This window comes from Ammodytes marinus, assembly GCF_949987685.1.
Source record: "Ammodytes marinus genome assembly, chromosome: 15".
NCBI classification, from domain to species: domain Eukaryota; kingdom Metazoa; phylum Chordata; class Actinopteri; order Uranoscopiformes; family Ammodytidae; genus Ammodytes; species Ammodytes marinus.
The window spans coordinates 10,574,197-10,586,276 of NC_137219.1; the positions used below are offsets into that span (position 1 = coordinate 10,574,197).

At 46.0% G+C, this 12,080-nt stretch overlaps 1 protein-coding gene across 1 annotated transcript in view; it reads right to left on the reverse strand.

Moving 5' to 3' along the window:
• meis2a (Meis homeobox 2a) overlaps positions 1-12,080 on the reverse strand; it is an 81,196-nt gene that overhangs the window by 38,120 nt on the left and 30,996 nt on the right. Inside the window, exon 6 of the mRNA XM_080042243.1 lies at positions 9,493-9,638. Within this exon, the coding sequence (XP_079898369.1) occupies positions 9,493-9,638 (146 nt within the window). The remainder of the gene's footprint in view (positions 1-9,492; positions 9,639-12,080) is intronic.

Sequence of the window (12,080 nt, forward strand, 5' to 3'; positions counted from 1 at the left end):
CCAAGGAGAGGAGGGGAAAATGGAATGGAGATAATCAATGGAAAGGGGCTGGTAGCCTATTAATCTCCCCCAAAGGATTGTGGGTTAATACACGCTCTTGCATAGGCAAACATAGGCTGCGTGGCGAACACATCTGTCTGCCTGGATGGGCTACTTAATGAAACAGCCAGCGTTTGGCTGCTGAGATGGATGTCGTTCCCCCGGTGAAAAATGAGTTCTCCCTCTCCCACTACGCCTAGCGAGCCGCACATGATAGGGCTCCATTCAATTCACTGGAGACCTGACTGTGTGTGCCTGTGTGAGAGCGGCTAAGACAATGAGGGTGCCGGGCAGGACAAGGCAACGCATGGCCACTAGAGCAAGTCTTCATGGAGATCATATCAGGGATTCCTACCTAATGTGAACAAGAGTCCGACTGACCTGGAAATGAGAGAAGACAGAAAGACTAGAATAGGAGTAGTACAGTAGAGATAAAGAAGAAAAAAGGGAGGAGGGAGATGAAGGCTTAGCCACCTGGAATAGATAAGCAAGCTAAATGTGTTTGAGCGACAGTGTTTGTGTGTGACAACCTTTTGGTGAGCATTCTTGCCAATCTGTGAGGACATGTGTGTGTGTTTTGGCATGTGTGTACGCGTACGTGTGTGTGTGTGTGTGTGTGTGTGTGTGTGTGTGTGTGTGTGTACAGACAGTGTCGTAGGTGACCCCTGGTCAGGGAGTCCTGTAACAGGAGCTCACCTCCGGTTCTGCGAGCTCTCCTCTCAGTGTTTTTAACAGCCACCTGAAGACAGGATTAGCCATTGTGACCCGGCCCCAGTGGTAACCGAGATACACCTCCGGGGACAGACGTGAAACACACACTGTCACGTGTACTGCGGATACACAGCCAGGAGGGGAGGACTCAGACACAGACTGAAGATTGAGAATTAAAAAAAGAAAAAGAAAGAGGCCATAAAAAGGAGACAGGACAAGACAGGTGGTGGAAGGGATTGTAGGAGCAAACAGGACACCTATAAGAGGATGAATGCAAGTAGGGTACTGTATAATGCCGAGCTAGCTGAGGTGAAGGTGTCACTGTTGTTTGTTGTAGTCTAGTAACAACAAGAGCATCAGAGCATAAGAGGATTTGGATTGGGTGACCTAACCTGGTGCCTTAGGGGGTAGCTGAGATTTGTGCTTGGCTGTATGGAAATAAATTGACGGGCTGTCAGCCTGTCTATGAGTCAACTGTGACAGTACATGCATGCATGTTTGTTTTTTGTGTGTCGCACATACGAGTGCGTGCTGTGCTGTGACAAATGAGCTGTGCTTAATTTGCCGCTGATTATGCGGCTGCTGGTGCACCTTAAACCCCTTTGAACTTGTAATTGCCCCTGGTTTTAGTAATGAACATTAAGGAGGATTCAGAAATGTGTGGCTAATTACACATTTTCGATTCCCCACTTTAATACTGGATGAGGAAGAAAAAGAGGAGGAGGAGGAGGAGGAGGAGGAGGAGGAGGAGGAGGAGCAATAAAGGCAGATGAGGAGGTTCTGGGTTGGGAGGCATACACGGCTGTTGCCACCCTCTTTATCTAAATAATTGTGCAAGCCGGTTTATGGGCTTTAGAGAGGTGCTTTGTGTGTCAGTCGCTGCAGCCCCGGGGATATGGGGGGACTAGCTTTTCCTCATGATCAATATTCACAGAGATTCACATCTGGAGCCAAGGCCTGCTCTGCTCAGATTTGGATTTTTATATATATTTATTTATTTATTTATTTTGCTTCGGTTTTCTTCTTCATCCTCTATCCATCAGCTTTTTTCTTATCAATGTGGGTTCAACTGGTTTTTAATACAAGGAGTTGCTATCTATGACACAGGCTTGTTTGTGCAGCCTTTACATGATCTTAGGGGGTCTCTGTACAGCCACAGACAACAACATGCATCTATGTACTGTATATCCTTTGCAGAACTGCTTAAGTAATGGAGCATTCTGGGTAAACGGCTGTGGTTGCAGGGTAGGAAAGTGACATGGGGGGGATAGGGAAAGGAGCAACAAATTGACCCGCTTAGCCTCCGTGTCTTTGATGTGGACTGAGCCCTCTCTTAAAAAGCGGTCTATATGTTCAGAGAGGGAAGGGGAAGAGGATATCAATAGTAGGGAGGAAAAAATGAAAAGGTGAGGAAATGTGTGTGGGGGGGGAGAGGTGAGAACAAGAGACATGGCTCCCGGTTATAAGGACCCCACTGTGCAGGAATCCCACTGCCTGCCCTCTGGACAAAAACAAAAGCATGCATTTGAGAGGAATATAGGGAAGGGAGGGGATAAAAAAAAATCAAATCAAAATGGCAGGAGTGGGATTTGGTGCGGCCGGCCAAGGGTCCCATGACAAACCAAACAGTGAAACACAAGGTCTGTTTTTGATTTCTAACTCAGTGCCTCCCTCCATCCCTCAACCTATTCTCTTTCCTCGCTTGCCTCCTTCCCTCCCTTCTTTCTTTCAGCCCTGCTTGGCTGTTTCCACACTTGTGCCGCTCCTTTTTCCCCTTTTGCATTTTCTCTTCTCTTGGTGTGAGATGAATATCAAAGCGGTGCTGGGGCAGCTTCGGAGGCCTGCAGCAGAATTTCATTGGCCTCCTTGGTCCCCCCAGCATGCAGCAGGCAGCCATCGTTTTCTTAGCAAGCTCTCGCCACAACCCCGCAATCAACCGTTGGAGGGGGATGAGGCTACAGCCTACAGGGCGGTACCCCTGGAAGGGTAAGGGGTAATTTAAGGAAACCAGCTGTAAGATGTGAAACCAAAATCCTCTTATACATTTTGTTATGAGTAAGATAACCCCAAAAGTGTAGGAAAAAAGGGAAACAGGCACAGAATCAGCTTCCACCATCTTAATAACCCTGGTTTTCCCACCGGGGGCCATGTGCGCTATCACAGACTATACCTTGCGGGGGGAGTCTCTTATTATTACACATGACGTCATTAAGCCTCTGTTTCTTATGGAGTCAGCTCAGCACAGGTCCCAGGCGACAAATCAGTGTGATGACTACAGCAGCGTGTGGGTTGTGCCTCTGCGCCGAAGGCAGGGAAACGGTTCCCGAGCTGAGGCCCTATTCTCTGGGGACCTTAAAGAAGAAGTCTCCTCAGCTCTCTGCATGCATCATGTGCGTTCTTGGAAGAGTATCTCACTGTTCAGAGCTGCTGCCGAGTTTATAAATCTGAACCGCCCTCCACAAGACTAGCCCCTGTTTGTATTCTGCTGCGGTCGGGTCATGTGCAGTGACCCCTGCAGGGGCCGGTCAATCTCATGCTGTGTTCCTGGTCTTCAATGAGGAGGAAGCCCCTGTTGTAAAGCCTCACTTAAAAAGAAATGCACATTGCAATGCATTTTAGCTAGTTTAATGTCACACTGGAGTGTATGTTGCTTTTTTTTCATTCTTTGGTAAACACCTCGCACATCTTGATCACCTTCATGTGGGAATGTGTCGTAAACAGTCCCTTAAGCGAGAGCACTCATTTCTGCTACTTCATTAAACAACCTTCATTAAGGTGCACACAGCAGGAATTAAAAGTAACAATGAGGGAGGGAAAAAAGGGAGTAAACATGAGGTAGAAGGATTCCCTGGATTTCCACACACAATATTATGATGCTCATCTTAGAAATGAACAAGCCTTTGGGACTAAAAAAGTACTTGAAATAAAAATAAAAACAAGCAAACATGTTTACTCTTTCCACAAGCACACACACACACACACGCACCACATAAGTGTAAGCGGTTAATGTGCCATGCTTTATATGTCAGTCCACGTGGGGCGAGTTGGCTTTGAAGTGGAACTCCGACAGAACTGGATTAGGGGGCAAAGTGTAAAGGTCTGATGTCGGAGCATGAAACGAATTAGGGCTTATTACGTTCTAATGCAGCACTAAACCTGTGGAACGGCTACCAACTATGCCGAAGCACAGTGTAAACAGAGCCGTGACACACTAACACGGGCAAATTATGACAAAAGCCGCCCTCCACTGAGATGGCAAAGTTGGTGCAGCACGTCATATAAGTATACAACCTGTGAAAATGGATCCCCCATAATAAAAACTTTTTATTTTTAACTCTTGTTGTGTACAAAAAAAGGGGTTGACATGTAAGTGGAATTTGTTGATGAGTATATATGTATATGTAAAAAATATATATATATTGAGTTGTTTTAGTGTTATGCCGCAGTGTCCGCTCATGGGTGTCTTTCCCTGTGATGTCTGTCCATGTTGTGGTAGCGCCTCTGTGGTGGCCCGACTTGGGGAAAGAACAGATGGCAGACTGAGGTGGCTTGTGTCTCTGTTTTCCAGGGTCGCTGAGCAGCCAACATTAGACCACAGCGACTAGACAATAGCTAGGCACCAAACTTCAACCTCCCCCCCACCAACACACATACACACACACACACACACACACACACACACACACACACACACACACACACACACACACACACACACACACACACACACACACACACACACACACACACACCAAAGATCTCCTCCACAGTCATTATCAACCACTTTCAATGACTCTTGTGCTAAACACCGCCAAACTATCCTGTCATAGTGTCACAAACGTGTGTTTCGGCAAAACACACAAAGCCATGGGTATTGTCAACAAAAGTAATGTGATGACTCTTTTTGCCTGTCTCCCACTGATAATCACACATTTGGGCAGTGGCGGTGAACCAAACTGTCGCCTGGGTTGCTACGGGTGACTGGAGAGCTGACTTTTGGGCTCCGAGGCAAATGAGCACATGACAGATTAGTGTGTGGGCCTCCTCCAGGCCTCCACCTCTGTGACCCCTAAGGAGCCCCCTTCTCTTTACCCCCTCCTCACACTGGCTCTTACCTCCAAAACCCTGCTCCCTCCTTCTCCTTTGTCGCCACCCTTTCTTCATCCAAACTCACTTAACAACCCAAAATGGTGAAAAGCAAACAGTTTTCCCACTGTGACAACTAGACCAAAGTTACTTATTTATCTTATTTATGGTCTTGAAACATCAATTCACATTATGTTTAAAGTTATTTCCAAACACGAGTACATGTCAAAATTCAAAACAAATCAATAATGTACATTGCACAACATCACAATTCAGCAAAATATCCAATGACGGGCAGGAATAAAAAAATATGTTTAAAAAACGTTTTGTGCTGCTATGTGTACTGGAAAGATTAAAGTGGGAAACGGCAAATATGGAATAGAGAGCTTTGAGCAATGTAAAAGGAGAAAGGGCTAGGGTTATTTCAAAGTGTTTGCAGATGTGTCTCCACCAGTTAAATGCCGCTTGTACTGGAACAACACACAAGGATTAGAAGGACTAGAGGAGCTTAAACAAAACTATAGGGATCCTACGGAGTTGACTGTTTAGTCTACTCAAACAACATGCCCTCTCTTTTTTTTCTGAAGGGATGGACTTGTACACTTGTTTATCGTACGGGACAAACATCCGTTGCCAGGGTTCGGCCTTGCCTGCGTCCATGTCTGGTGAATGACCCTAGCTGGCTCTTTTATGTGCGTCTATAAAGGGCGGTCGAGAGAGCAGCTAGGAGGGCTCGACCTGACGATGACACCCTGTTGTCATGGAGACTAATGCTATGTTGGGCTTGGGGTTGGGAGTGTTGGGGGGGAGGCAGGTGGGGGGGGGGGTAGCCATCGTCACTGGTGTCTGATGATGGTTGCAGCACAATGCACTCATCTCCTCGCAAAGTGTGATGTGTCCTCACTCTGGTTAACGCCTGTATTAACAGAACATCGCTTAGCTGTACACAGTTCTTCCAGTCACACTCACAAGGAGAGCGCAGTTTCCCCTCTTATCAATTCAGTCAAATACACTGTTTGTGGGGTATACTAAATACTTACATCTGTGATACACTTAGGAGGATAAAAGACAACAATGTTGTGTACAAATAAATCCATTTAAATGCTGTCCAATCGTACATAAACAACTCTTGTCTACTGCTACTGCTCACTGACCAAGGACTTTCCAAATGACCAAGGGATATATCACTTCCCTTTCAAGAAGCCCAGGGGACCAATACACCTGGCTTAGCAGCTTAACAGAATTTCCCCCAAACACCCAGGCCAAAGGGTGGCCCGGCACAAAACCTGAGACGCTTGATGCTTGAGAGGGCTACCTACTTACTCATCTGACTGACCACTCTCCCCCTTTACACACAAAATCCCTCCCTCCCTCCTTCTAGCTAACACATGCACACGTGCTGTGCAAGCTCTCAACTGGCCTGGTTTGCTCCTGAGGTCCCCTATTTATTTTCATAGGTCTTTAAGGGGGTTTACACTAGTCAAAAGACAAGGCCAGAGCCCATAGTGGTATCTTTGGATTTGAGTGCTTCCTGTTTTCATTGCAAGGCCGACCCTTGTCTTTACAGGGGTGAGAAAAGGCTAGGAAGGGGGTGAGGGAGAAGGAAGACCACGGGCGCCAAGAAGCTAATTGTAGATTTTGGGGTTTTCACCTTGTGCGACACTAACAAAAAAAGACCATAAATGCCTTCCTATTTCTCTGCCAACCCTCTCTTTCCAATTCTCCTCCTTCTTCTAGTCTTACATTCCCTCAATCTCCCTCTCCTTCTGTGTCACTCCCTCTCCCTCTCCTGGATTTTTCTAGGCCCACGCTTTTGAAGTGCTGTAGAACATTTTACCCCCTAACAGTGAAGTTTACCTTTCTGATAACATGAGCTCCCTGTAGTATTGAAAAGCTTATACCAACAGTCTGGGATTTTCCTTTCCCCTAATGTGGCTGGAAGACATCCAGAACCTTGTGGGGAGGGATGGAGGGAGCGAGGGAGGGGGGTATTAGACAGAGAGAGAGAGAGAAAGAGTGGGAGGGAGAATAGAGGAGGGAGTGGAGAGAGACGGTTTGACCCTCTTCTGCCAGCTAACGCCAGCTGATCTGTCCAGCCCCTTTGCCAATTGCATATGGGGCATTTAAGGTTGGCAGCTCACGTGTTATCCTATTGCATGTTTATGTGGGGCTCAACATAAACTATGTCAGGGTTATTGCCACTTCTCCACAGGGTAATTGTGGAATCTTTTTGCAAGGTTTGTGAGATCTTCATGGCACACAAAACAACTTGCATTCTTGTACATATTAGGATTAATGGTAAATGTAAGTGACTTTCTATATATATGGCTGTCCAGAAGAAAAAGAAGAAGAAAGAAAAATATTGGGATTTTCTCCCAGGAGAGTGTGAGGTCAGAGTTAAAGCAAGGGGAGGGCGGGAGGGCAATTTTGTTATAGTGAATCCAAAAGCCAACAGTTGTTACTATCGGCCTGTGTTGTTTTTCCGTGTGTGGAGAGGAGGGGGTCCTGTCCTTTTGAGCCCTTTCAGCAGACGTGACAATGGCTGGATGTTGAGAACATATGTAGAGAGACCCCCGTGGCTCATGGAAGAGGAGCTCCATGCTGGCCCCGCCGTTTGAGAAAAATACAAGGGCCGCTCCTTTCACTCCTCACCCCTCAGTTAATGAATGCATGAATGGCATAATGCCGCTATAGGCCATTCAGGGGCCAAAGTCCCCAAGAATTCACCCTTGCACAAACGCATCCAGCAATAGCAAATACATTTGCTTAACAAATTAAAAAGAAAGGGGAATGGCTAATGGGTGTGTGTGTGTGTGTGTGTGTTTTCTGAGTGAGTGAGTGAGAGAGAGAGTTTATGGGTGGGAGAATTGGATGGTGAGAAGAGAAGGGGGATAATTCAATTAGTCCTCTTCCTCAGTAGAGAAATGAAGGCAGGTTAAAAGGGAGGGATTATTATTTGTACAAGACTGGCCAGGGCTTTACACAAAAGAAACAAATAAAGATTGGAGAGAACAACTACGGGCAGGGGTTGTGATAAAGAGAGAGAGAGAGGGACAGAGAAAAAGAGGGCCTTGAAAGCTCTGCTCTGTCTGAATTAACCAGCTCCCTGAAAAAAATGTGCCTGTGCCCAACAGTTGGCAAATCCCCCTCCTTTCCTTTCCTGTCCGCTCTTTCAATTCAATTTTAGAACAATTCTAAAGAAAATTGCCAGAGACTCCTCCTGAAGCTCTGTGTGTGTACGCAGATGGCGAAAGAGGATTGATGGAGATGTGTAAGGCTTTCAACAGGAGAGATGCCAAATCATGTAGAAGTTTTTAGTAAAAGTAGACAGTAAATTCCTCTTAAATGTTGCCTTTTTATGTTAGTCCCCTTATACGGAATTCTACTCCAAGCTCACTACTCCTGAATATGTATGAAAAAAAAGTGTTTTAAAAGTCTCCCTCCCACACTCTGAATGAAGCCCGGTCAGAGCGGTTTGGTGAGAGCTTTCCAGTCAGGGAGCGATGGAGCTGTGAACAGCTGTGAAGTCATTTTGATAATGATGAGAATAATAAGCAGCAGGCAGACTGGCGTGGTAGAGCCGCTAAGGCCTGCAAGGCATAGGGCTTTGCTGTTGCAGCTTCACTGCTCCTGAATAGATAAAAGTGATTAAAGCACTCCTGATTATCCCTGACCAATATGTAATGGATTTACAGCCCTTTCAATTAGGCTGTATTTGCTGGCCACACATTACTTGGGCTCTTTGGTTAGGTAATCAGGGTACAGGGGCTTTTTGGACAGTGGGCATTGGTGTGTATGTGTGTGTGTGTGTGGGGGGGGGGGGGCATAAGTCTGACGCTTTAAAATAAGTCTCCACTCCTTTTCTCTCTTATTTTACTTCTCATTTCCCCCTGCATTGTCCCTTCATCTCTCCATCTCTGGCACAGGGAGCCACATGCTCAGAGAGCAGCTTTCATTATGTGTCCTGGTGTGGCCACCTCCTCCTGAAATCTGACCTGCGTTGCAAAATCAATAAAGCCTGATGTTCTGATAATGTCCTGACATTAGCGATGGTGGGGGGACATGTGGTCATTCCCTTTCTACATGACACACACACACACACACACACACACACACAAAGACGGACGGACATTCACAGCAGACTGACGATTTTCTTTTTTTTCAAGTCTTCACTCATTCCTATTTAAAAAAATATATAGCTTCAGAGTTACTGGTCAAATCACAAAAAACTTTGCATCACTTCAAGTGATCAGATGTTTCAAATATTAGCATTCTCAACCTGAATCTTAACACGACTTGTACACACAGACATTCTCCAGTAACTACCACTCCTTTTCTAAGTCTGCCACCAGAAAAAAAAACATTCCTCTTCAAGCCAAACTATCAGTGCATCTCACATTGGAGTAAATGTCATGAATTTCTGGGCCAGCTCCCTCTCTTACTCTTAGTGTGCTGTGCTGAGCCGAGTAAACAGTCCAAACTGATTAGATTGACCTGGTCACTGTGTCCCTTTGACAGGTGGCTGACAGTTGAGCATCACAGCGTTGCCGCCACTCACTCCCTCAGTAACAATGTGACAGGTGTGTGCTTCTTTGATTGTGTGTATGTTTCTGCCTGTTTTTGTGTATAGCCAAAAAAGTAATGGCCCTTGCTTACCGTGAGATGCTGGAACAGCCACGCCCTCATGATGTTAGTGGCCACTTTGGGGAAAATGCCGCGCTTTTTCTGCCTCTTCTTGTCCTTGTCTGGATCATCGTCGTCCCCTGTGCCGGGCGATGCAACGCTGTTGTCTAAGCCATCTCCTAGACGGAAAGCAAAACCCAGGGTTAAATAACATCCCATACCGCAGACTCAGAATACAATAGAAAATCCTGATCTTTAAAAAAAAAAAGCTGAAAAGGCGTACAGACAGTCAAAGTTGAGTTTAAGGCTTATGAAAGATGAATACATGGACAAATACCAAAGATACCTATGAAGGAATTCAAAAAGCACTGAGGCCTAGAGAATGGCCGCAGCAACAGTCAGTCTTGTGTAGTGAAGATATGGGAGTATGGGGGGATTTGGATGGCTTTAAACCAAGGCATGTACACTGAGATGGAGGGGTTTACACAGATGCCTAGCAGAGTTGTTCTATACCCTAGAGCACGGCAGAGGGGAATAAGGGTTAATGACTCTAATGTTATGGTTGGACGCTGCAACACTAGGTTCCTCATTCCATCTCTACAGCGAGAGGAGGAGGAGAGAGAGAAGAAAATGGAGCGAGATGACCAAAAATTGGTCAAGAAGCCTCCACGTACAGTAGAGGCTTAGAATCATGTCATTAGTTCAATTAAATTTGCATGCTTGACATAATGTAGAGCTTCCTTTTTTCACATCTTTTGAAGAGAGCCAAAGGGGACAGGAAAGGGGTAATGCAGACATATACAGTAATACGCGGACATTCATATATTGATGTAGCGTGTGAAGGCACACACTCGCGCATACAAACAAATCTCAAAGGGCGTTGATAATTCACAGCCTCCAGTTGAGACGCATGAGTACCAAAGTAGGGATGTGATTTGGGGTGGTTCATTGTTGCACTCCAATGCACATAATGGACTCGTCTTCCTCCCCCCATCCCCGACCCACCCCACACCCCGAACCCTGACTCTCTCAGTCCTTCTCTCCCACTCTCCTTCCCTCGCAGCGACCCCTCCCCATTCCGCCAAGAGATTAGCATGACAGGCCAGAGGCGGCTTCGCCTGCATTAATGTCCGTTAGCGTTTGATTTCAAGAGGAAAAACATGCACATAGCCCGGCACGATTTCGCCTTTAAATCGAAGTTTCCATCTTTGTCCTCTGCCTTTTTTTTCTTGTTCCTCTTCCTCCGGCATTAATTGTGCATTAGCAAAAATGATTTACTTTTAACAGTCATAGTTATTTTTTTCTTGCCCCCGGGCACAAATGCCTTGAAAGCCTTCCTTGAGGGCATCTAAATTATGTATCTGAAAAACTCCTGCACTAAGGCAGAGAAGGACCCTGGCGTTCTCAAAAGTCTGACTTGGATGTCCTCCTGTTTTTGGGGAGGCATCAATCACAAGCACCTATACGAGCATTAATCTAGCATAAATATTTGAACTAATAACATTGAAAAGGGGGAAAGGGAAAGGATCCGACTGGTGGCGTAATCAAATGCAAAATAAATGAAGAATACAAGGACAGCAGGGGCCCTTACTTCAAACTACTTTCCCCCTTTTTCTTTTTCCTCCCCCTTGTTTTCTCTCTTTTTTTGTTCTCTCTCTGTCTTTCTGTTCACTCTGTGCACAGTGTTTTCCTTCCACATCATTAGTGCGGAGCCACACGAAAGAGGAAAACAGAGAAGTGCCGACTTTGCGCTCTCTGTGTGAAGGTGGAGAAGCAACAGCCCCTCTGAAGGACATATGGGAATGGGGACACAGGCTATGGGTGTTGTAATTGTAGAATGGGCATTCATTAGTGGCAAATGCCGTAAATCCCAGGCTAAGTACGAATCCTTGTTCAGGAAAGCCTAAAACAATAAACTTTGGTCTGGCCGTAGCCCTTCCCTGGCTGTGAGGGGTTTCCTGAGAAATGCGACCCAGGCGGAAGTCAAGTCTTACTCCCCCAGTTTTCTTCCAAACTTCAATAACAACACAACTAGTGAGCTGTGAATTTCAACCAGCCTCCCCTTGTTTCTCTGCTTTTGAGCTCCACTGAATAATGTTGATACACAGTTTGGCTGTTTGTTAGTGTGCCGCTAGGTTTTGTGTTGATTTTCAAGCTAGCCTCCAAATCCCTTTCCTGCTGTGAGCAGTCAGGCTCATCCAATGGAACCACACAGTGGCCAAAAGGCTGGCAGATTAATTTTATTGACGTTTCCATTTTCACTGCAATGCGATAGCCTCCCCCCTGGCCAGGGCCAGAGCGACCCATGCGTATTTACAGACTGACCTGTCACTTCATTACCCAGCATGCTTGCTGCCTCCTGCCCTAGCCTGCAAGGGTGAAACCAGACTCCAAGGCTTTCAGCTCCTCTCTCCCTCTCTCTTTCTCTCGCATGCGCATAGATACTGTCATGCGTGCGCACATCAGACATGTGGCATTCAAGCAAGAATTTAGGGATAATAGTTTATTTTGACTTACTGAATGCACGCAAAAATATGTGTATAAAGCGAATTAAGGAAAATCAAGTGTGGACAGAGGGCGAAACGAAAGTCACAGACAAAGGCAGAGGAAAAAAGAGAAGA